This window comes from Zonotrichia albicollis, unplaced genomic scaffold (assembly GCF_047830755.1).
Source record: "Zonotrichia albicollis isolate bZonAlb1 unplaced genomic scaffold, bZonAlb1.hap1 Scaffold_257, whole genome shotgun sequence".
NCBI classification, from domain to species: Eukaryota; Metazoa; Chordata; class Aves; order Passeriformes; family Passerellidae; genus Zonotrichia; species Zonotrichia albicollis.
In genome coordinates, this window is record NW_027428429.1 from 1767677 (window position 1) to 1792537 (window position 24861).

The window sequence follows — 24861 nt, forward strand, 5'->3', positions numbered from 1 at the left end:
ACACCTCAAGTCCCTTTGAGAGAACAACATTGCTATTACTGTGGAGAGCCAGGACACACCAGGAGGTTTTGTAGAAAGCTCAGTCTCGATATGGCAATAGCCAGGGAACAAGATAATTTAGGGAAGATCCTTGGAGGTGACAACTAGAGGGTCAGGGGCTTTGTACTTTAGGGGACCCGATGCAACATCTAGAAGAGCCCTTGGTAAACTTTGAGGTGGGACCCCTAAATGAAGAATTTGAATTTTTGGTTGATACAGGAGCAGATAAGTCCTGTCTCAACAAAGTAACATCTAAAGTTAGACAAAAACAGCTAGGCAGAAAGGATATCCAATAGCACCAAGGCTGGCCAGTGATACTTAACTTGTAATAAGTGGTGTGAAAGTAAAAGGTACCTTATTGTTGTCTTGTTGTGTGTGTGAGAGTGAGTCACAAGAAAAGTCAGCCTCAACTTCCCGGGCAGGTGGGAAGGGGGCAGTGGGAGTGTGTGTGTGTGTGTGTGTGTGTGTGTGTGTGTGTGTGTGACCTGCAAACCAGAATAGTGCTCCCCAGATGTGTGAGGGAGCCGTAGCGCTAAGAGCGTGAGTGACACGCAGGCAGCCTCACAGGTGAATGTGCACCAGAGGCAACCAGAGTCTGGGCCCTTCCAAGAGGCCCAGAGATACTGAGACCTGTGGGCCAACCCCAAGGTGAGGGGGGGCTATAGGGACCTGTGATTTTCTAGCAATAAGTTTGTGTCTTAAAGGTGTGGAGGAATGTGTGAAAGTGAATGAGAAATGAGAGAGTGAATATAGATGAGTTAGAATAGAGGTAATGTAGATTGTGCATTACAAGTTTTACCACATCTCCTTAGAAGGAAGTGTATTGTGTAAAAGAATGGTGTAAGAAAAAAAAAAAAAAAAAGGGAAAAAGAGATAAAGTGTAAGGGGTTGAAAGAAGTATTTAAGCTGTAAGTAAAAGTAAGAAACAGAAGCAAGAGATAAATAAATAAGATCTTGAAAATAGAACAGAAAACCAGTGAATTAAATACACAGAAAAAATAGGAGAATAAAAGTACTTTGAGAGTTAAGTTAGCTGAGAAATACAACTCCTTGCAAAATACAGAGTATGTAGAAGTTGATGAGAGAAGCATACAAGCTATGGAAAAAGAGAAATTACTGATAATATTAAACAGAGAAGCTGAGTTTTGATAAAATCATTAACAGTAGACCATTAATGCCTGTGTTTGAAAGCCCGTTTCAGGTATTCTTCATTACTGAGACGGTTGGACTCACATCACTCTCACCCCTGGTATTGGACCAGGATTCAACACCAAGTTTTTCCCTCTGGCATTCTGGTATTGGACCAGACTCCACCCCTGTCTCCTGCTGGCATTGGGCCAGACTCCCAGTTTCTACTTCTGGCATTGGGCCAGACTCCCAGTTTTCCCCTCTGGCATTGGGCCAGAGTCCACACCACTCACCTCCAGGCACTGGACAAGGATTCATCCACATCACAAGTTAATTCACCTGGGTATACTGTGATTTAAAGTTGACTCTCAGGAGGAAGAGTCAAAAAGACTGAACTGTATGGGAAAAATTGATATCAGAGTTCTAATATTGCTTAAAATGTTTCAAAACTGTTTTGTGTAAATTATATTGGTAAAAATTTAAGGCTGTAAATAAGTAATTCTAGTTTAAGTTCCCCAATATATATATTTCCAAAGACTCCAGGTGAATCCTCTAGGGAACACTCCCGGGGGGGGGAAACTAAAATTTGTAGGGAACAGACCAAGAGAGGCTTAACCAGAGAAGCGGGTAGAAGGGACTCTAAAGAGCTTGGAAGCTTCTCCTCAGAAAAAAATTCCCCAAGAGGCAAGGCCGGGTGGGCAGGCTGTGCAAGATGACCCATACCGGACTCTTGGGAAGGGTAGTACTGATGGCTCTGATTGCTGGTGGTGCTCTGGGGAGCCCAGCTGAGCTGTGCAGTGAATGCTACCAACCCCGCTATGAGGAGGAAGTGAGCTCCTTGTCGAGAGTCCACATCAGTTCTAACCCTGATGGTGTTAACCTCTCCCAATTGGTCCTTTATGAGAAAAATAAGAGAGTGTATTGGATAGCCCAGAATACTGCCACTTTTAGGCAGCCACTCCTAGGAGAGTGCCCTATAGAGGAAGCCTGGTTTTGCTTTGAATGTGATGCTGCTGAAACAAGCTCAGCAGATCTAGTAAAAAGCAAAGAAATGGTGAAAATGGTAAGAAAAACTGTTTGTTACAAGTATTTATATGAGTGTACTGGAAAAAAGATAAACCCCCTTTGGAACACATTTCAGGGGAACTCTAAACCCCTAAGTTTGATCTCATCTGGCAACTGCATTGCTAGGGTGATAACACCAATTTTCTTATTACCCAAAGAAACTGGATCAAGTTTGGGAGTTCCTATATATAATGATTTGGGAGAAATTAAACAAAACCGGGAAAGAGAAATAGAAATTGGGAAAATCCAAAATTGTAAAAGCCAAGTTCAGATCCCAAAATCTGTGTTGAACAAAGTCATCCGGCTCCAGGCAGTATTAAAAATAAAGAATTCAATTATTAGGGACATTTCAAACGAAATAAAAAGATTGGCATGTGTAAATAATCAAGATCAAACTCCTACACTTGATCCCACTAAGTGAGAGAACTTAGAGATTTTCAGAAAATATGTATGAGAAAAGGTGGTTTTTCTTACTGTGTGTAGACTTAGAAGATTGCTCTTTTTGCTATGCTTATTTATCTATTTTAGTAAAACAATATTGGCTGTACGAACCAACCTGAAAAATCCAAGAAAAGTAACAAGGTTAAGTAACCATGATTACCAAAGTGCACAAGAGATTTATAGTAGATTCAAAACAAAAAATTGTGCGTTGATGCGAGATTAAGAATTTAAGCTCGATCAAAAAAAAAGAGGGGGGACTGTTATGAACAAAAATTCGGTGAATATTTTTTTGTGAGAAAGAGTTACAGGGACGCAGCCAAATCTGTCTCTGCCAGGGTTCTTAGTGCTTTGTTATTGTAATACCAGGTCCTTGAGGCTTATCTCCTCTTTTGTATTAGTAAAAGGCCTGGCTGGGTGAGGTGGATGGCCCTTCCCGAGGCTGTGCTCTCTTACAGCATAGGGAAGACACCTGAGAGGGTGGGGGGGGTTATGCAAAGTGACTCCAAAGTCCAGAATGCTTTGTGGGACCACGACTCGAAATGCAACGAGAAAACCCCAAAAACAATGAGCCAAATAAGAATTGAGAGACTAAAGTGATGTCTGGACATGAGGAACCGATTGCTGAGCCTGCAGAGATGCGGAGCCCCTCTCGCCCTGACCATGGGAGTCGTCCCCAGCGCTGAGACTGAGGGGGACCGCACTGACAAAGCAAGATCTGACGGGGACATCACGCCCTAAAGGCTCCCACGAGGACTGGATCCCCAGGCTCTGCCCCTAGTGGACAGAGCTGCGCATATCCTCCTCCTCTGAGTTGCCCTGGGAGACGCGACGGGGACTGCAGCCCTGCCGAGCTGCTCAATCCTGAGCTGATCACTTTTAATAAAGGCATTAAAAAGGAGAAGTCTCCTGGCCCTGTTTATTTCAGGGGCACTGAATTCCTGCACTGAAGAGCTGAAGGCTGAAGAAGCCTCTGGAGCCATACTTAGATTCAGTGTCAATTGGAGATTGCACATATCAATGAATTAACACGAAAAAAAAACTAAGGAGGACATAAAAAAAATGTTTTGTGACTGTCTTTTTAAATATATTGCATTCACTTTAGATGTACTACTGAGATCTGTCCAATTAACCACAAGAGATTTGAAAATTAAAATCAAATTATTCCCAAAGTCTTGGCTTGTTCAGGTGTTCTGAATGTTAATGTGCCCTGGGACACTGAATTCCTGCACTGAACAGCTGAAGGCTGAACAAGCCTCTGGAGCAGGAAAATTCAGCAGCAGCCTCCAAGGTGCTGAGGATGTCAGCAGCCCCCACTGAGGCCATCCCTGCCCAGAGACCGTGGGGGAATGGGCAGACAAGGAGAGCATCCCTGGGGCTGGGGCAGCACAACTCTGAGGCACCAGCGGCTCCAGCTGGGAAATGGAGTGTGGAATGTGGCTGGGAAAGCCCTGCCTGGGCTGTGACAAGCAGGACAGACAAACCCTGACTGCCATCACCGAAACAATTCTCTCAAACAAGGCGCCCTTGATGCCTCAGGCTCTCCCTGGCACAGCTCCCAGCACGGCACTCTGCCCTTGTGCCTGAGCCCTTCCCTGTGCTGGGGCTGGCCTGGGGCTTTTCCTGCAGCAGGACCTGCCCTGCTCATGGCACAGGAAAGGCAGTTCCTGCTGGAGCAGGAGGCTCTGCCTGCAATGGGCTCCAACAACTCCAGCAAGGCCCTGTTTGCAAAGCCCCCAGTGGGAAATGAAGGAGGGAGGTCACGCTGCTTTTGGGGTGAATCATGCTGAAACCAGCCTGACTCCTCCATCCCATATTTCAGTTTCCTCAGAGGGAATTGAAGCTGTGGCAGAGGTGGAAAAATCCCCAGAGAAAGGAACAACCAAGTGACACCACTGAGAGCTTCTGCAGAGCTGCTGAGCTAGCCCAGCCTGGGCACAGCTGACTGACAGGGCAGCACCTCAGACTGGAAAAGCCCTGTCCCAAATTTTAACGGCAGCCTCTCCTGACATTTCCCTTCTTGGAGGAGGTGGGGATTCCTCCCGGCAGTGGGGACACCCCTCAAGGTCACTGCTACTGGCTGAGCCAAAGGGACTTGCCCACAGTCAATGGTCTGTAGGAGTGACATCAATCTCTGCTTAATTACAGATTTTGCTTTAATACAGTTGCTTTGAAATAATTTCTTAGTGCTGTATATAATATATTATGCATCTCTTAAATCATCGTTAAATATTTCTGATTTAGACAATTTTTCTCTAATAATTACAATAATAGATAATACATATTTATATAAATATATCTGGTTTTCCATTCCCTAATCCTGTGGGACAAATTCTACAAAGGTTTATTTCCCACTTTATAATTCTTTACACACAAACTCTTGAAAAGTCTGCAGTTGGGATTGGAAACAGCTGCTCCAATGTGGCTCTCCCAGTAGGAGTTTAGAAAGCCTGGACATCCTTGGGGGTATTTGGGGATCTGTGGGGGCTATTGGGGCTCTTTTCTGCAGCTCATGACCCAAGAGGTACTTCGGTAATAAACTTTGACTGAAGCTTCCACTGTGCCCATGACAGGAACCCCTGTGAGTGTCTGGGACATCCCGGCTCTTTGGCAGCCTGGGGACTCCTGGGATGTCACTGTGGAGCCCCTGTGAGTGCCTGTGACAGATCAGCGCCTTTGCAGCCCAAGATGCCCTGGGATGTCACCATGGAATAGCTGTGACTGTCTCTGACCACAGAGCTCTTTAACATCCTGAGAAAGCCCTGGGAGGTGTCCATGGAGCCCCTGTCTGTGCCTGTGACATTCCAGTTCTGGAACAGCCTGGAGACTGTTGGAAAGTCCCCATGGAACCTCTCTGAGGGCCTGAGACAAATATGATCCTTAGCAGGCAACCATCCCCAGGACCCTGTTGCTATGGTCAGTTTCCATGGCAGCCATCAGCAGTCCACTGTTGCTATGGTCAGTTCCCATAGCAACAATCACCAGCCCCCTGTTGCTATGGTCAGTCCCTTGGCAGCTCCATGGAGACCACATTCCAGGGGTGGTTGCCATGGCCTGCTGCCAGAGCCGTTGCCATGGCAACCATTGGCAGTCCCATCCCCAGGCTCATGGGATCCCAGAACCACAGAATTGGCTGAGCTGGGAGGGACCCATCAGGATCCTCCAGTCCAACTGCTGGCCCTGCACAGGACACCCCAACAATGCCAGCCTGGGCCTGGCAGCGCTGTCCAAACGCTGCTGCAGCTCAGAGAGCCCTGGAGCTGGGACCCTTCCCTGGGGAGCCTAGGCAGGGCCGCAGCAGCCTCTTACCAATGAGGGCTTGAGAGTGCTGAAAAAATCCCCAGCAAAGGATCAGCAAAAACCAGATTTAATATTAAGGGACAGCAGCACGAAGTTCCTTCACAAGAGTCACTCTGCTCCTGACTGGACACTTCAGGCACACCAAGGAAAAAAAGCAACAACAAAACCAAACAAAATCTGGGCAATCAAACCAGAAATGAAGTAAAAACTGTCCGTGTGTGTGTGTGTGTGTGTGTATGACAAAAGGACAGTAAGGGCAAGGATAAAAGGAATACAGCCCAAAAGGTTAGCAGAGGTCAAACATAACAGGACTTAACTTAGACCGTAAGTGTACCTTTAATGTCACAATTTAGCAAAAGAACAGCACTTAACAGTATTTAACCTAACTTAAAAACTATTACTTAGAAATTTAACAGAGGAATAACACTTAACAAAACTTAGCTAATAAATTAAACTTAACAACTTAGCAAAAGAACACCTCTTAGCAGAATTTAACTTTGATAAGACCTCATGACTTAATTTCACTTACTGATATCTGGGTATCTGACTGACTCAGCTATCCAAGGCACTCAAGACCCTCAGAGTGCAGCATTTCTGCCACATTTCCCCAGCACAGGCACTCCTGTGTACACACAGACACAAAGAGTCAGTGCAAGGCACCTGTGAGCAATTCTCCTGAGGGCAGGCAATGCTCCCTGTGGATCCTTTGGCATCTCCCCAGTGGGTGAAGAGTTGAGCCTGGAGGAGTGGGGGGATCGGCCCAGGCTCCATCGTTGTTCAGGATCCCCAAGTGCAGCAAATGGGAGAGTTCCCAGCTGGGAGAGGCCCCACTCAGAGGGAGTCGCTGACCCAGGAGAGCTCCAAGGGCTCCTTTTGGAGCTCTGTTTGCAGGGCCCCAAGAGAGGGGCTTCAGTCCCACCAATGGCTCATTGTGGCCGCACTTGGCACCAACAGCTTTCTTTGGCAGTGTGAGAACAGGGATGTTGTGCCCCTGAGGGAACAAAAACAGCTCCCAGGGCTGCTGCTCCAGAAAGCAGGAGCTGGTTGGGCAGCAGCAGTGCCTGGAGCAGACAGTGTTTGTGATGAGCTGCAGAGGAGCTGAGCCCAGGGGCTGTTGGCCAAGCCCCAAGGAGCATTTCTCAGCTGGCAGGGCGGCCTGAGAAGGGGAGGGGGGAATGCAGCAGCACAGGGCCCATGGAACCAAGGGACCATTGTGACACTGTGGGCCCTGTGACACCAAGGGACTATTGTGACACTCTGAGGCATCATGGAATCATGGAGAGCACTGTGACATTGCTGGGCCTCATGGAACCAAGGGGACCGTACTGACGCTGTGTGGCTCCATGGAATGTAGGGATCATTGTGACACTGAGGAACCCCATGAAACCAAGGGTCCATTGTGACATTGTGGGGCCTCATGGAACTGTGGAGACCATTGTGACACTTTGGGGTGTCATGGAACCAAGGGACCATTGTGACACTGTAAGACCCCACAAATCCAAAAGTCCACTGTGATGTTGGAAGGCCTCTGGGAACCATGGAGACACTATTAAGTGACTTCATGGCCTCATGGAACCAAGGGGACATTGTGACACTGAGGGTACTCATGGAATCATGGAGTCCATTGTGACACTGTGACAGCCCATGGAATAAACAAAGCATTGTGACACTGTGAGGCCTCATGGAACCAGTGAGACCATTGTGACTCTGGGAGTCCCCACAGAAACAAGAGGACCATTGTGATACTGTGGGGCCTCATGAAACCAAGAGGCCTTTGTGACACTGCAGGGCTGCATGGAACCAAAGGGCCATTGTGACATTGCAGGGCCTCGTGTCATCAGTGGTCCATTGTGACACTGGGCAACCAATGGAGACCATTGTGACACTGCAGGGATGCATGGCACCAAGGGGCCATGGTGACATTTTAGGACCTCATTGAACCAAGGGTTCATTGTGACACTGCAGGGCTGCATGGAATCAAAGCTCCAGGGTGACACAGAGGGGCCTCCTGTCATCAATGGTCCATTGTTACACTTTTGGAGCCAAAGGAGACCATTGTGACACCACAAACTCCCAAGGTCCAAAGGTCCATTGTGACATTCAGGGCTCATGGAACAGAAGAGTCACGTGTCATAGTGGGGCCTGGAGAACTACAGAGACCATTGTGACACTTGGAGCCTTCTGGAACCTGGGGGCCACTTTGACATTGTGCAACTCCACTGAACCAAGGGTCCATTATGACACTGTTGGACCCCATGGAATCAAGGCACCATTGTGACATTATGGGGCCTCTTAAAACCAAGGGGACACAGAGCATGTCTGACTGGTTTGGCCACACATACACTGCTGACTGGTCCAACTGACCTCGGAATGCTGAGGGTCTCTTCTAATCTGCTAATGAAACACTGGGGCTCTGTGCTTTCCTTCTTATGGAAAAGAACTGACCTTCTCCTCCAGGGTCCCATGGCCAGAATTGTTATTTCACCTCCAAATTTCCTTATATCCAGGGATTGTTCCCATAGCAATATTGTCAGTACAAGTCTGGCTGGCAGTGGTTTCACAAGGGTCACATCTCTTCTATCCACAAAACACTGGGGAAGGATCGGTGCTCTCCTTCCTTTGGGAAAGAACTGCCCTGCTTCTCCAGGAACCCATGGCTGAGATTGGGCTTCCACCTCCAAAATTCCCTATATTCAAACACTGCTCCCAGACAAAATCTGCCATTACTGACAAGTCTAGCTGGTCTTGGCCCAGTGAGGCTCTCACCTGCCTTCCAAACACTGCAGCCCTATGCTTTCCTTCCTATGGAAAAGAACTGTCTTTCTAGTCCAGGTGCACATGGCCAGAATTAGGGTTCCACCTCCAACATTGCCTGTTGTGACAGACTGGAGGAGATTGTTGGCTCAAAACATTTTGTGCACAGGGGAGGAAGGGGCAGGTCCAGCCCTGCCCTGCCCTGTGACCCCAATCCCCGCAGAGCCTCTATCCCAGCCCAGCAGTGGCTGCCAGTCCCTGGCACAGCACAGGCAATGTCCACAGCCACCTCTGCAGCCCCCAGCCCAGCTCCTGGGGGACCAAATGAGCCCAAGTCCCACCTGTGAGAAGGGCCCAGGGAGACCAAGGGCAATTGAGGGCTGACCACAAGGCAAGCACACACCTTGACCCTACCTCCTCTTGGAATTTCCATCTGAACATCGCTGTGATCCAAGAGTTGGTAGTTGTGTGTGTGCCCCTCTGTATCTTTTATGTCTTTCTCTCTTTCTAATTCCCTCTTCTTGCAAATTTTGATTAACATTACATTGAACATGCTTAGAGTTTTTGAAGTGGAATAGGCCAAGGTAATGCTTTGAGAAGTGTTTCTGTTGATTGAATGTTGTATTAAACCTTTTGCCAAAGTTTCTGCATTCCTGAAGTTCGCAATAAAGACTGTTTACTTGTTTTGAGCTCTAAGAATCTCTTGTTAGTATTTCTCCAGTACATCCAGCTCAGAGTGCACGAATAATTGTAATTCCTTTTAAATGTCTCATTGAGGTATTTTTTGGGGGGATGGCAGTCAGGGCTTGTGTGTCCTGCTTGGCCCAGCCCAGGCAGGGCTTTCCCAGCCACATTCCACACTCCATTTCCCAGCTGGAGCCCCTGGTGCCTCTGAGTTGTGCTGCCCCAGCCCCAGGGACGCTCTCCTTGTCTGCCCATTCCCCCACGGTCTCTGGGCAGGGATGGCCTCAGTGGGGGCTGCTGACATCCTCAGCACCTTGGAGGCTGCTGCTGAATTTTCCTGCTCCAGAGGCTTGTTCAGCCTTCAGGTCTTCAGTGCAGGAATTCAGTGTCCCAGGGCTCATTAACATTCAGAACACCTTAAGAAGCCAAGCCCCTGGGAATAACTTGATTTAAGTGTTCAATTCTTTGGTGGTTGATTAGTCAGATTTCAGAAGCCTATTCAATGTGAGTACCCAGAGATTAAAAAGACAGCAAGAAAATATTGTTGTAGGTCCTGTATTTTTTTTTTCTCTAGTAATTCAGTGACATGTGCAATCTCCAATTGACACTGAGTCCCAATTCCTCCTCATGCCCTTTGAATAGATATGAAAATCAAGATCCTTCATTGCAGACAATCAATCAGACTCTGTCCCTACTCCCACCCCACCATTTCCCCATCCAAGCCCTGGCACTCAGAGCAGCCTTGTGCAAATCTGAGCTCCCTACAGCCCACACTGGACTTAGCCAACAGACCACAGCTCAACAGGATACAATTTAATAACAATCACACAATTAAAATAACAATCACACAATTGCAAACTCTTCCCTGAGCCATGTGCAACGACCCAGCAGTGTCTGATGAGTGCACCAATTACAAGTGATTTCCATACTAAATTTATTTCGCACAAACATGGTTCTGTGATAGATATAAACACAATTATGTTATTGTATCAGGATTCTCGTCCTGGAGTGAGGACAGAACAGCTTGAACAATTCCTGATTTGCACAGCTGTCAGCGGTGGATGGAGACGGAAAGTCAGGCTGCTTTTGGTGTTGAGGAAATGCTGAAAGCCAGCCTGACTCATTTCATCTGCTCATGCCCTGGCTGATCTTTCCCCTTCAGCCTATTGGCTTTTGTCTGCCACCAGCCCCTAGTGAAGAGCCTGTCCCTTTGTTCTCTATCCCCTCCTTGCTGGCACTGCCAGGCTGGGATGAGGAGCCCCTCAGCCTTCCCTTCTCCGGGCTGGACCAGCCCAGCTCTTTCAGCCTCTGCTCACAGGTCTGGACAAAATTGGTACTTCTCCCAAATTCCCTACATGCAAGGGTTTCTCCTGAGCAAAAGCTGCAAGGACAGACAGGCATGGCTCAATTTGGCCTCTGGTGGTCGCCTCTAATCTGCCCTGGAAACACTGGGGCTCTCTCCTTTCCTTCCTGAGGGAAAGAACTGGCCTTGTCATCCAGGTGCTCATGGGCTGAAATTGGAATTCTTCCCCCAAAATCCCGTATACCTGAGATACAGAATATTTATATCTGAGATACAAGATATTTATTTTGTTGCTCCCAGATGAAAGCTGCCAGGACAGACAGATCTGGCTGGCCTTGGCCTCTAGTGGCTGCTGTTTATCAGCTCCTGGAAGACTGGGGCTCCATGCTTTCCTTCCTGCTTTCCTTCCTGTGGAACCATGATGACACTTCAGGGCCTCATGGATCCAAGGGACCATTGTGACACTGTGGGGCCTCGTGGAACCAAGGCCATCATTGTGGCTCTGTTCGGCTGCATGGTCAAAAGAGGCCAGTGTGAAGCAGCAGGGCTTTGTGGAACCAAGAGGCCATTCCTGCATTTCAGGGCCCCATGGAGATCCAAAGGGCCTTTGTGATCCTGCAGGGTACCGTGGATCCATGGAGACCATTGTGGCATTGCAAGACCCCATGGAATCATGGAGAGTATTGTGACACTGTGGGGCCCCACAGAACCAAAGGGCCACTGTGACCCTGCAGGTTCTCTTGGAAGCAAGGGGCCATTGTGACACTGCAGAAGCAAGGAGAACACTGTGGCACAGCAGAGCATCGGGAAACCAAGGGAACATGGAACAGATCTGGCTAGCTTGGCCACCCAGGGCCCACTTGACAGGTCCAGCTGATCTTGGAATGTTGAGGGCTGCCTCTCATCAGCCCTGGAGAACTGGAGCCCAGTGCTTTCCTTCCTATGGAAAAGAACCATTTGTCCTTCCAGGTGCCCACAGCCAAAATTGATACTCCCCTTGAAAATTCCCTGTATGCAAGGGTTCTCCCAGACAAAGGCTGCCAGGGCAGAGAGCTCTGGCTGGCCTTGGCCTCTGGTGGTCACCTCTCATCTCAAGGAAGCCATGAGGAAAGTATTTGAAAAGGTTTGACTGCTGGGACATCAATGAGTCTCACGCTCTTAAAAACTCAGATGCTCTTCTGATTATGTGTCTTTTCTTTCTTATTGTGTATTATGTGTGAAGTATTATTTTCAGCTAAAAATATTATTCTTATCTCTTTCCCAGAGTTATCTGAAACAAAACAGCTCATCTACACATGATTCCAGGTCACCTGCATAAGCAAATACAAGAAACAATCCAGCAGGAATTATTTGTCCCTGCTCCCATCTATCACAGCTCTGGAGCTGGAGGTGCAGCCCCAGCACTTGGCGGGGCTCAGGGGCTCACAAGCTCAGCTCCCACACAGAGAAATGGGGACTCTAGGGTGCTCTTCTTGGTTTCTGCGCACTCAGCCAGGCTGAGATGGACACTGATGGTTTCTGGACCAGGCTCTCTGAGCACAGCCCAGCTCCCTGCAAGCTCTGCCAGCTGCCCTGAGCTCTGGGCAGCACCAAGGGCCTCTCCCCAGCCCAGCCCAGCCGGCTCTGGCCCCACAGCTCTGCTCAGGCCAGGCTGCTCTGGGCACTGCCCCACGGCTTCAGCCCCTGGCAAGGGCACAGCAGCAGCTGCAGCTGCCACAGGACTCAGCCCCAGCCATGGGGGAAGGTGCTTGGCCAAGGCCAAAGGAGGCTCCCTGGCTGCCCTGCTCCCCTCGGGTTGAGGTGCTGAGAGCTCTGCAGCCCCTGCTGCCATCCCATCTGCCCAGGGCAGCACAAGAGCCCCAGCCTTGGGGCCCTCAAGAGCTGCTCCTGCTCCAGGCCCAGGGCCCATGCCAAAGCTGGGGCAGCCACAAAGCTGTGCCCATTTCTGTTCATTGCTGCTCTGATGGGGATGGATCCTCAGAAACTTGGAGGGTGCTGATCAATTTTCCTACTCCAGGGGCCTCTTCTTTCTTGAGCTCTTCACTTCAGGAATTAAGTGAATAAAGGTCATAGACATTTGTTCAAAACACCCAAAACAAGAAAAGCTGATGGGAATAATCTAAGTTTTCAGATCTTCTGTGGTTTATTAGACAGATTTCAGAAGTCTATTCAAAGGGAATATACCATATTGAAAACAATGCAGAGAGAACTGTTTTGTCCTGGTTTTTTTTCTTCTTTATAGATTGATATCAGCAATCCCCAGTTGATATTGATCCCCAGCACCTCCTAATGCAGTTTGAACAGATATGAAAATCAAAACCCTTCATGGCTCCCACCCCACCGTTTCCCTCATCCAACCCCTGGCACTCAGAGCAGCTGAGGAATGGAGTCACATCCAGGAGTGTCCCCAGGTCTCAGGATTGGGGCCAGGTCAGTGAAATCTCTTTATTGATTATCTGGATGAGGCCATCGAAGGCACTCTCAGTCAGTTCCCAGGTGAGCCCAAGCTGGGTGGGAGTGTGGCTGTGCTGGAGGGCAGGAAGCTCTGCAGTGGGTTCTGGCCAGGCTGGAGCCATTCATGGGCCCAAGAAAGTAGGATGAAGTTCACCAAGGCCAAGGGCTGGGTCCTGCCCTGGGCTCACAATCATCCCAAATCCCTGGGCATGCCCTGCCCCTGATCCCCACAGCCTGTCCTGTTTCCTTCAGCCCTGCATTGCCAGGGACTTTCTGGGACAAGGGAGCTCTGCTCTGGGGATGGAGGGAGGTCCAAGTGCAGCCACTGGAGTGGGAACCACAACTCATCAGGTTTGTGTCCTTTGAGGTCAGGAACTGGTGAGACTCAGAGGCACAGAAAGTTTCTCTTCATGGCCAAGAGATCATAGTTGAACAGGACACAATTTAATAACAATCACGCTCTTCCCTGAGCGATGTGAAACGTCCCAGCAGTGTCTGATGAGTGCACCTTCCACAGGTGATTTCCATACTAAAATTAATTTTAGACAAACATGGTTCTGTGATAAATAAAAAACCACAATTAAGTTATTGTATCAGGATGCTCGTCCTGGAGTGGAGGCAAAACAGCTCAAACAATTCCTGATTTGCAAAGCTGTCAGTGATGGATGGAGAAGGGAAGTCACGCTGCTCTTGGTGTTGAGGAAATGCTGAAAGCAGCCTGACTCATTTCATCTGCTCATGCCCTGGCTGATCTCCCCTCTTTCCCCTCCCACCCATTGGCTTTTGTCTCCCACCAGGCCCCCTGTGAAGAGCCTGGCTCTGTGTTCTCCATCCCCTCCTCGCTGGCACTGCCAGGCTGGGATGAGGAGCCCCTCAGCCTTCCCTGCTCCAGGCTGGACCAGCCCAGCTCCCTCAGCCTCTGCTCACAGCCCAAGGGCTCCAGCCCCACCTTGGAGGCCCTTCCCAGACCCTGCTCCAGCTGCCAGACATCTTTCCTGCACTGGGCAACCCAAACCAGGCCACAGTGACCTGGATAATCCATATCCTTGATGTCCTGGTCACACAGCCCTGGCCCCTTGTCCCCTGTCAGGCTCTGGGGTGGATCCTGTGGAACAGGTGGAGGCTGTGGCTCCAGGTGGGCTGGGGGGATCCCAGGGGACAGGGACCCCGCTGGGCATGAACAGCATTGGACTTGTTGGGAGAAACTGTGAGGGGGAGCTGGGGCAGAGTGACCAACCCAGTGACCTGACACAGCCCTGCTGGGATGTCACGCAGCCCCTCTGTGATGTCACAGCCTGCTCTGTGAGGTCACAGCCCATTCTCTAATGTTACACAGCTGGCCCCTGATGTCACAGCCAATTCTGTGATGGCAGACCTCTGCAGTGTGATGTCACAGTTAGCTCTGTGATTTCAGACTTCTGTCCTGTGGTGTCACAGAGGCAATCTGTTATGTCATAGCTGCCCAATGACCCCACATAAGCTGCTCTGTGATGTCACAGCCTACTCTGTGACTTCATGTTACCAGATGATCAATTGTCTACACCAGGTGAGCTGACACCTGGAGCTTGTTCTCCAAAACCCCAGGCCTATGGAAACCACACAATGCCCATTGTGTGAGAAGGGGAACTGGAAGTTCATCAGCCTCAGTGTCCTGCCAGCTCAGCCAGGCCCACTGGAACATTGGGGTCCACGACCACCAGAGATCACCAGAGAGACCGCCAGGACAGAAGAACACATGGGTAAAGGGGAGGGGAAATACGTTAATGATTTTGGGGAAATTATATTCATACAAGTGTTTAGTCCAGGACAATCAATGCATATGTGTGCAAAATACAGAGAATAAACAGAAACTTTCTTGTACTCAGCATGCACGGCTTTGGGAGGAGCTGTCCCCCATGTATCTGGATGAATAAAGAATGTTGCTTCTTAATGCTACATTGGTGTTAAGGAGTTTTCTATTTTACCAAATTTTGGGTAACACTCCCACCCAGAGAACTGGAGGTGCCAGTGTGACCCCACTCAAACAAGGGCTGGAAGGAGGAGCTGGGGAGCTCCAGGCCTGTCAGCCTGACCTGGGTGCCCAGTGAGGTTATGGAACAGATCACCTTGAGTGCCATCACAGGGCACCCACAGGATGGCCGAGGGATCAGAGCCAGACAGCGTGGATTTCAATGTCTGCACTGATGATCTGCATGAGGGGATTGAGTCAACCATTGGCAAATTTGCAGATGACACCAAGTTGTCTGGGAGTGCTGATCTGCTCGAGGGTAGGAGGGCTCTGCACAGGACCTGGACAGGCTGGATCCAGGGCCCAAATCCAACAAGGTGAGTTTAACCAGTCCAAGAATTATATCCTGCACTTTGGCCACAACAACCCCTGCAGCACTACAGGCTGAGGACAGAATGGCTGGACAGCGGCCAGGCAGAAAGGGATGTGCAGGGACTGATGGACAGCAGGCTGGACATGAGCCAGCAGTGTGCCCAGGTGGCCAAGAAGGGCAATGGCTCCTGGGCTGGCTCAGGAATGGTGTAGCCAGTGCCAGCATTGCAGGCATTACACATCTCTGCAATGGTGTACCAGGGCAGAGATGGGCTGTTTGAAGGGAAAGGAACAGGGGCAGGCAACAGGAAGAAATTTGTAGCAGGAAGAGTAAAGAAGGCGGAGGTGAAGCAAAGGAAATGCTCAGAGCACTTTGGGGGTGGCTGCCAGGCAGCCCTGGCTCTGAGCAACAGCTCCTGCAGTGGGACAGGAAACTCCCAGCTGATGGGAAAAAAACTTTCTGGCTGACTGCAGAGGCCAGGACAAAGCTGAGTGGTTTCCCTGGTGTCCCCCAGCCCTTGCTGGCCCCAGGGGCTGATGGCATTTGTGCTCCCTCAGGTTCATGTCCCCACAGCAGCAGCATGGGGTGCTCCCCCTGCTGTGTGCAATGCAAACAGGGGCTGCTGAGCCAGTGCTGCTGTGTCTGTGCCTGCAAGGATGGGGCACCTGTGTGAGCTGGGGGAGAGGCCAGGGCTGCAGAGGGGGGATGTTGTTGGCAGCTCCATGAGGACGCTCTGGGATGCTGCCCTGGGCTGTCCAGTGCACTGGGGATGGATCAGCCCCTGCTCTGCTGCTCCTTCCTGTCTGCCCCAGGGCCCTTACAGAGCCCCAGCCATGCTGTTTGCCCCCAGCCTGCCCACGGCCAGCCTGGGGCTGCTCATGGGGCTTTTCTGTGCTGAGCATTGGCCTGGGTGTGTTCTTGAGAGAGCCTGGGCAAGGAGCCTGGAGCCCCCAGGCCCTGGGCTGAGGCGTCAGCGCTGCCCCAGCAGTGCCCATGGCCTGTCCCTGCTGCAGCCCCGGCACTGCCACCCCCAGGGCTGTGCCCGGCCCCGAGAGCACTCAGGACCTGCAGCAACACCAGGGCCACCAGGGCAGCGGGGCAGGGCCATGGCAGCAGCACTGGCAACACCAAGTGCTGCTGCTGCTGGGCACAGCTGCTGGGCCAGCACTGATCTGCCCCCAGCTCTGCACACAGACATTGCTGCTGCAGCTCTAGAGAAGGCAACAGAAGGGCATCTCTGCAGGAAACTCTGCTGGGAGATCATTTAGTTGCTTTAAAGCAACCAAGAGCATAGCCCATCATTGACACAGGCTGTTGCCACAAGGAAGGTGGAGAGAAACAAAATTAGAAATGGCACAAACAATCATATTTTTTAGTGGACAAGGTGAAAAAAGTAAAATAAAAAGACAAGAAACCTCCAAAATGAAACTAAGCAGAAGTATCAAATATGACTTTTATTACAAGTGATTTGCAGAAATTGGCCAGCAGTTTAATGTTTCTGAAAGCATCCAGTCATCAGTCTCCACATTGCAGCCTTGAGCTCCTGGTTCCTCAGGCTGTAGATGAGGGGGTTCAGGGCTGGAGGTACCACTGAGTACAGAACTGACAGGGCCAGATCCAGGGATGGGGAGGACATGGAAGGGGGCTTAAGGTAGGTAAAAAATGAGGTGCTGATGAATAGAGAGATCACGGCCAGGTGAGGGAGGCAGGTGGAAAAGGCTTTGTGCCGTCCCTGCTCAGAGAGAATCCTCAGCACAGCCCTGAAGATCTGCACATAGGAGAAAACAATGAACACAAAGCAGCCAATTCCTAAACAGGCACACACTGCAAGAAGCCCGAGTTCTCTGAGAAAGGTTTTAGCACATGAGAGCTTGATGATCTGTGGGATTTCACAGAAGAACTGGCCCAGAACATTGCCATGGCACATGGGCAGGGAAAATGTATTGGCTGTGTGCAGCAGTGAAAAGAGAAAACCAATGGCCCAAGCAGCTGCTGCCATGTGGGCACAAGCTCTGCTGCCCAGGAGGGTCCCATAGTGCAGGGGTTTGCAGATGGACACATAGCGGTCGTAGCACATGATGGTCAGGAGGGAAAGCTCTGCTGACATGAAAAAGGCAAAAAAAATGAGCTGTCCAGCACATCCAGAGTAGGAGATGTTCCTGGTGTTCCAGAGGGAATTGTGCATGGCTTTGGGGACAGTGGTGCAGATGGAGCCCAGGTCAGCGAGGGCCAGGTTGAGCAGGAAGAAGAACATGGGCGTGTGCAGGTGGTGGCCGCAGGCTACGGCGCTGATGATGAGGCCGTTGCCCGGGAGGGCAGCCAGGGAGATGCCCAGCAAGAGGCAGAAGTGCAGGAGCTGCAGCTGCCGCGTGTCTGCCAGTGCCAGCAGGAGGAAGTGCCTGATGGAGCTGCTGTTGGACATTTGCTGTGCTTTGACATGGGATCTGTAAGAAAAGAAATCAGTGAATACTTGGGTTTGGAGAGGATTTTAAATATCCCAGCACATCCCGGAGTATGTTTCCCCCCTCTGCCTGCCCAGGGCTCTTCTGCCTGGAGCTGTCCCTGCCAGCAGCTGCTTCCCTGTGCCCAGGGCTGGGCCCTGCAGTGCTGCCAGAGCCCAGCCCAGCCCTGGGGGCTCAGCTCTGCCCTGCAGACCCCTCCCAGCTCTGGCACTGCCCAGGGGCAGCTCTGGCTCTGCAGGCTCTGATGGAAATGTCAAAGCAACCCTGATGAGGCTGGAAAAGGGACACTGATGCTGCCTGTAAAGGGCCCTGTGCTGATTTCTGTCACTGCCTGCTTTATTCAAATCTGTGAGAAATTTTATGTTTTTAGTTTTTCTACCGGAACTGAGAGATGAATATCTATGTGCAATTTCCCATACAGGCAACCCAGACCATTAAATAACAAATTCAAGATTTTCCCTTTAATGCAGTCGCTGCCTTGCTGTGCTCCCTGTATACTCTACTTGGAAATGTTCTGCAGTTAAATGCCATCTGAGAAGCAGTCCTGAACAATGCAGCATTCTCCCCACACCATGAGAACACTTCCAAGCCTTACTAGCTTTCTCCTCCCACCCAGACCTTGTCCCCCAGCATGGGAAGCAGCTGCCAGGGCTGGCTGAGAGCTGTCCCTGGCAGGCAGCAGAGTCCCTGCCCCAGCACAGCACCCTGGGCTGCAGGACGCTGCTCTGCAGGACAGCCCTGGGCACCCCTGGCTGCTCTGCAGAAGACAAAATCAGAGAATGTACTTACAGAGTCTGTAGGCATTGGGATGTTCCAGCTGTAGGAGATGGCTCCAGGAGCTGCAGCTGCATTGTCCTGCAGCCAGAGGTTCCTGTGCCAAGGGCTGGCAGTGATTCTGCCCCAGGCACTTCTCACCACCTTCCCAGCTCTGCCTGATTGAAGCTCTCTGTGCCTCTGTGCTGTGTCCAGGGTGGCTGCAGGCAGTGCCCCAGCCCTGCTGGGCTGGCAGAAGAGCTGCTCATCAAGAGAAATGTGCTTTTGAAGCTCTTCTTGGTTACCAGGAGCTGCCTCTGTGCCAGGAGCCCAGCCCAGCTCAGCAGCACAGACACAGCACAAGGACTTTAATGAGCCTCTGGGGCTTTGTGCTCAGGCCCTGAACATCAGTCCCTGAGAGGGAGCTGAAGAAACCTCTCCACAACTCCAAGTCAGAACCACACTCCAAACTTTCTTGGACTTTTAATGGGTCCCACTGAGAAAGCGTCCCCAGGCCCCAGGCAGAGCAGAGAACTGGAGGCAGTGATGACAGGTGGGGACAAAGAGAAGCCATGTCTTGGTGCCCTGGGGCACAGCAGGGTCTGTGCCACCAAGGGCTGTGAGGAGACACCTTGTCCTGAGGCCCTGGGGCCTCCCTGCACAGCCCCAGCCAGTCTGGGACCTGTCAGCCCCTTGTCCTGCCCTCAGCATCCCCCACTAGCCCACATCCCAGTGGCCTCAAGGATCTGCTGGAAGGAGTCCCTGGGGAGCCTTGCTCAGGAATGGCCCTGGGGCCTCCCTAATGCTCCCTGCAGGACTGCAGGTTTTTCAAAGGACTTTGGGTTTTGCTTTTGGCTTGGAGTCTCTGGGAGGTTTATTGCAAACATGGCCTCCAGCTATCTGGTGTAATTACTCCCTGGAGAGGCTTTGTCAGTAACAACACTCAGTGGGCTCATTAATGCTTCAAGGTACTTCAGTTATTTTAAAGTATTTGGTGTTTCACTTTTCATACAAACTCTATGAGAAGTTTGTGCAATCATGGCCCCAATTATCTGCTTTAATGAGTCCCTTGAGAGCTCTGTACTGACACTCAGTGGGGCTCATCAACGCTGTGAGATACTCTAGGTTTCTAAGGTACTTTGGATTTTCCTTTCCACACTGAGTCTCTGAGAGCATTTAGTGCCATCCTGGCCTCAAATTCCCTCCTCCAAGTAGTCCATGAGGAGCCTGTGTTGGGGATGGACCTCAGTGGGACGCATACATGCTTTGAGACACTTTGGGTGTTTCCTCTGACTTTGACTCCTGGAAAGGTTTGTGTAATCTCTTCTCAGGCCCTGAACTTCCAGGGCTCAGCTCCAAATGCACCACAGGGCTCATTAGGATCAAGCAAATCCTGACAAAACATGGCTCTGCCTTGATTTCCCTCTGTTCTCATGCAGTTCATCAGGAAGTTCTCTGTAGTGGTGTTGGACCACCAATATTAGATTTCTTAGCCAATGCATCAATTAATGTGGTGGGTTCAGTGTTGGTTAATTACCTGGGCACTCACTAGAATATTCTTACTGATTTTCTGCTGTGAAATCAAATTAGGAGGAAGGCAAAGTGGGCTCAAAACTTTAAAAGGGTATAAAGAAAAGATTATTAATAGTATCTCAAGAAAGACAAATAAGAATCAGAACAAAACTCTTAGAATACTTCTCCTCTCCCTACAACCTTTTCTTTGTTACTGACAATGTAATGAGACAAATCCTAAAAGTTTAAGTCAGTTTACCACTTGTATAAGAGCCTTCCTTCAGTTCTCTTGGGGAGAGGAGTCTCTCTTTCATTCTATGGAGACTTCTTCATAAGAGAATAATTGTCTCATTGCTCTCAATTTCAGTGAATAGCAGCTGCCCGGCAAATCTGCAGTTGTGAAGTCCCTCCCATTTTTTCCACAACTTTTCCCACAGCTGTGTTCATGGGCCATGTCTGCTTATGGGGTATTATTTTAAAGATGAGCTGTTTAAGAGCAAAGGTCCTCTTCACCTATTTCTGAAATCATCTTCATCTCTGAATACAGAGAATTTCTTCTCTTCATGAGGGCACAGCGTCTCAACACTCTTCTGTCTTTCTCTGTTCAGACTTCTCATGGGATCACAGCTACTTGAACATTTGCTTACTTTAGCATGGAGGCCAGTCACATTAAGGGCTCCCCGCCGGGTAATAATAGACATTGACTCAATGATTCACAGAAGGCTGATCAATAATCTTTATTAAGAAACCCATACTTTTATACCCCAGTTTGACACGTGTGGACTTAAATGGTCCTCCAATCTAAACATCATCACCATTGGCTAATTAAGAAACCACCATTTGGTAAACAAATTTCTATAACACATTCAACTTATTTAAAATACCAAGTGCAGCAAGTTAAGCTAAGAATTTTTTCTTTTTTCTTATCTTCTCCAAAGGCTTTTCCAAAACAATGCCTGGGAAAGTTGTGTTTCTCTCTGTGGCCAAAGAGCTGCTGCCATAGAAGGCTTGGCTGAACAAGTCATTTCCTCATACTTTTTAGTGCATTATAGGGAAAAAGAGAGTCTGATGTTTCAATTACATCCTTCTCCACAGCTTTACAAGAGGATTTCAGCCCCAAGATCAGGACATCTCCTCATCCCTCCCATCTGGGATTCAATTTCCTCTTCACTGACCTTGGTGTCTTCATGTTGCTCCTCTATGAGCCTGCACTTTTTCCTTTTCTCTCACTCGAGGGAGGATGGAAGCACTGAAAGAGTTTATATCTCACCCGGGGTCTGCAGATGGTTCCGTGACCCCGGCCAGGCTCGGTGCTTGGGATGGAGCTGTTTTATGATGGAGGTTTCTGCAGCGGCTGCGCTGGGGCTGTGTCAGGATGGGCCGCACTGGGGCAGGGCCAGGATCTCAGCAGCCAGGCCAGAACACAGCAGCAGCAGCATGGCCGGGGGCCAATGGCTTCTCCTCCCCCTGCCCAGGGCTTGTGGCTGAACCCCAGTGCTTTTTGATCTTTAACATGTGTCTTCACAGAGGCATGTACAGTTTCCTTAGTGGTTCAACAGATTGTCAATTCTCAAAGCTAATTACTGATTGGTTATTTTGTCAGACACAGAGGAAACTGCTAGCAGCTTCTCTTAGAACATTACTTCAGTGATGCAAAACCACCACAACAGCATAGAGCACAGAACTCCTTTGTCCATATGTAGTGGTCATGTGCCCGAGTCTTCAAAACTTGTCCTTGGGAGATTTCTGGGCCCTCTCCAAGGTGTTTTCAAATGAAAACATTCAGCTAATAATCTAAGAAAATCACCAGAGGACAGGAGCAGCCTGATCTGTCGGTCCTGGCTGCTTTTGTCTGGGAGCAATCCTTGGAAATACAGAATTTAGGAGGCCAAATTCTAATTTTAGCCATGGTCCCTTGGACAAGAAGGCTGGTTCTTTTCTATAGGAATGAAGGAACAGAGCCCCTCTGTTTCAGGGGCAGATGAGAGGTGACCACCAGAGGCCAAGGCCAGCCAGAGCTGGCAGGTTTTGTTCTGAGAGATCTCCTTGCATAGAGGAAATTTTTAAGGGAGAGTACCAGTTTTGGCAATGGGCATCTGAATAGTCAGAGAGTTCTTTCCCATAGCAAGGAAAGCACAGAGCCCCAGTGCTCCAGGAGCTGATGAGAGACAGCCCTTGACATCCCAAGATCAGCCAGACCTGTCAGATGGCCCCTGGGAGGCCAAGGCAGCCAGACCTGTTCCATGTTCCCTCGGTTCCATTGCGCCCCACAGTGTCCCAATGGTCCCTTGTGTCCATGAGACACTGAGGTGTCATAATGCCCTCTTGGTGACACAAGGCCCTGAAGGGTTGGAATGGTCTCTATGGTTCCATCAAGCCCCACGGAGCCATAATGGTCTCTGGGTCCATGAAGCCCCTCTGTGTCACCATGGCCCCTTGGTTCCATGGGCTCCAGTGGGGCCACAATGATCCCCTTAGTTCCATGGGCCCCAGTGGTGTCACAATGATCCCCTGGGTTCCATGAGGTCCCCAGAGTGTCACAGGGATCTCCATGGGAAGCAAAGAACCCAGCCCTAGTGTTGCAGGGGCAGCCATCAGAGGCCAAGGCCAGCCAGCCTTGATGGTACTGGCAGATTTTGCCTGGGAGCAACCCTTGGATACACAGAATTTTAGAGGTGGAATCCTAATTTCAGAGATGGACACCCAGAGGAGAAAGATGGTTCTTCTCCATAGGAAAGAAAGCACGGAACACTGGTGTTTGAAAGGCAGATAAAAGGCAGGCATGAGAGGCCCAGGCCTGTCGGGGCACCAGGGCAGTTATAAATCCAATGGTGTCAGGAACCCATGTCTTAAGAGAGGAACCCACTTGCCGCGGCAAAAAGTCCAAATATGGACCACACTGGACAAATTCAGACCAGCCTTTTTATTTATTAGTACATCAGCCTCAGAACATTGTTAGATGTTAACAGCATGCTGGCCTAATGGAAAATGCCCCCGAAGGTGAGGTAAAAAGGAATGACATAAAATCATCTCAGTTTAGATTTCAACCAATCGCACCAAAACAAGACATATTGACAAGCTTTCCATCCAACTTTATAAAACATACGTAATAGTAGTTAAAACAAAGACTGGTTCATAAAAGACAAAGAACAGAGCTCTATTCACAGTAACCTTCTAAAGATATACATGAAATAAACCTGTTGCCATCCTAAAGCGAAATCTACAAAGTCCTATTGTTATTTTTCACGTCTACTGCTTGGGAAACTTTTCTGCTTGCTTGGGAAACTTTTTTGCTGTAACAGAACTTCGGGACACATCCTGAGGCCTAAATACTCTTCTTTAACCATTTCCTAAAAACCCTCTAACTTTATGGATTCCCACATTTCCCCCTCTCTGTTTGATCCAGAATCTTTCATTTTCTTGTCGCTTACTATTTGCGTTTCATAGCTCTACTGTAAAATTTCTGCTTATTATCTATTGGAGACCTATCTGCACTAAAGCACTGCTACATTACGGCACAGCAGCTTAATGATGTGATGACCCCATCCTTGAAAGAGATATGAATCATGTTTGGTAATAGTTACGTCATTTTTCAAAAAACTCTGGTCGATTCCAAGGTCTTAATTCAAAACCTTTGTTCATGTCTATACCTTCATCTACTGCTTTCGTGAGATTCCGAACACTCTCTGTGCTTCTACTTCCTAAATCTCCTGCTTGTATGACAAAAACTTCTCGGACTGTTTTGTTCATCATTCGCCAAACACAACAAAGTACACAAAGTACCACCATACATATCAGTATTAGAACACCTAGTACATAAAGACCTATCTTGCAAAGTTGCCTTAGCCAAGGTGCAAAACTCCATTTTTGAAACAAATCATCCAACCAGGAACTTCCATCTTCTTTAATTTGGGCTGTCAGATCCTTCAATTTTTGAATGCTTTTGTGAATGGATTCAGAATGGTCAGACAAATTCATACAACACAATCTTTCGAATTCCTCACAACCATGTCCTTGTGCCAGTAAAAGAAAATCAATAGCTGCTCTGTTTTGAAGAGTAGCATGTCTAATACTATCAACATCGGTCAACATATCACTGATTGCAGAGGATGTGGCATTAGCTTGTTTGCTCAGCCAACATCCAACTCTATCTAATTGTCTCAATGCCACTGCTGAGGCCAATTGGGGTAAAAATATACCTGCTGAAACCCTTCTGGCGGCATTCCAAGGCATAAAATCACTCTGACAGTTCTCATCATAATGAGGAACAGCTCTCGTTCTCCTTTGTTTCTTTTTCATCACTGCTGTGGCAGTGGGGGCAATTATGGTGAGCATACCAATGCTACAAGGACCACCTTCAAGGTGAGCTGGAATACTTTGCCAAGCCCTGTCTTCGCAAATGAACCAATACCCTTTCGGCAATTGCCGTGGATATTGATCCATCTCCGGAAACACATCCCAACTATTTGAAACATTACACCAAAAACTCAAATTTTTATATGCAAAATAATGAGGAGTAACAATAAACTTTATGGGATCACCTTTTCGCCAGGCACGAGTCATAAAAGTAAAACAAAAATCCATGGTCAAAGAACCAAGGATTTCCAATTCTTGAGGTTCAGATGTTGCCCTGAGAAGTTTTTTGGAC

At 49.2% G+C, this 24861-nt stretch overlaps 1 protein-coding gene across 1 annotated transcript; it reads right to left on the minus strand.

The window, feature by feature from the left end:
* Window positions 1-16975: 16975 nt before the first annotated feature.
* Window positions 16976-23963, minus strand: LOC141727882 (olfactory receptor 14J1-like). Its single transcript, XM_074534167.1, has 2 exons — window positions 23864-23963; window positions 16976-17586 (listed from the first exon to the last, which is right to left on the minus strand). The coding sequence occupies exons 1-2, from the start codon at window positions 23961-23963 to the stop codon at window positions 16976-16978; spliced, it is 711 nt and encodes a 236-aa protein (XP_074390268.1).
* Window positions 23964-24861: the final 898 nt, after the last annotated feature.

Excerpts from the sequence above, each read along its gene's own strand:
- LOC141727882 (XM_074534167.1), bottom strand. The coding sequence starts at position 23,963 with ATGAACAAAACAGTCCGAGAAGTTTTTGTCATACAAGCAGGAGATTTA. Across the intron at positions 17,587-23,863 it reads CACGAAAGCAGTAGATGAAG|CAGAGCTTTCCCTCCTGACC; the intron begins GTATAGACATGA and ends TTTTCATGTCAG.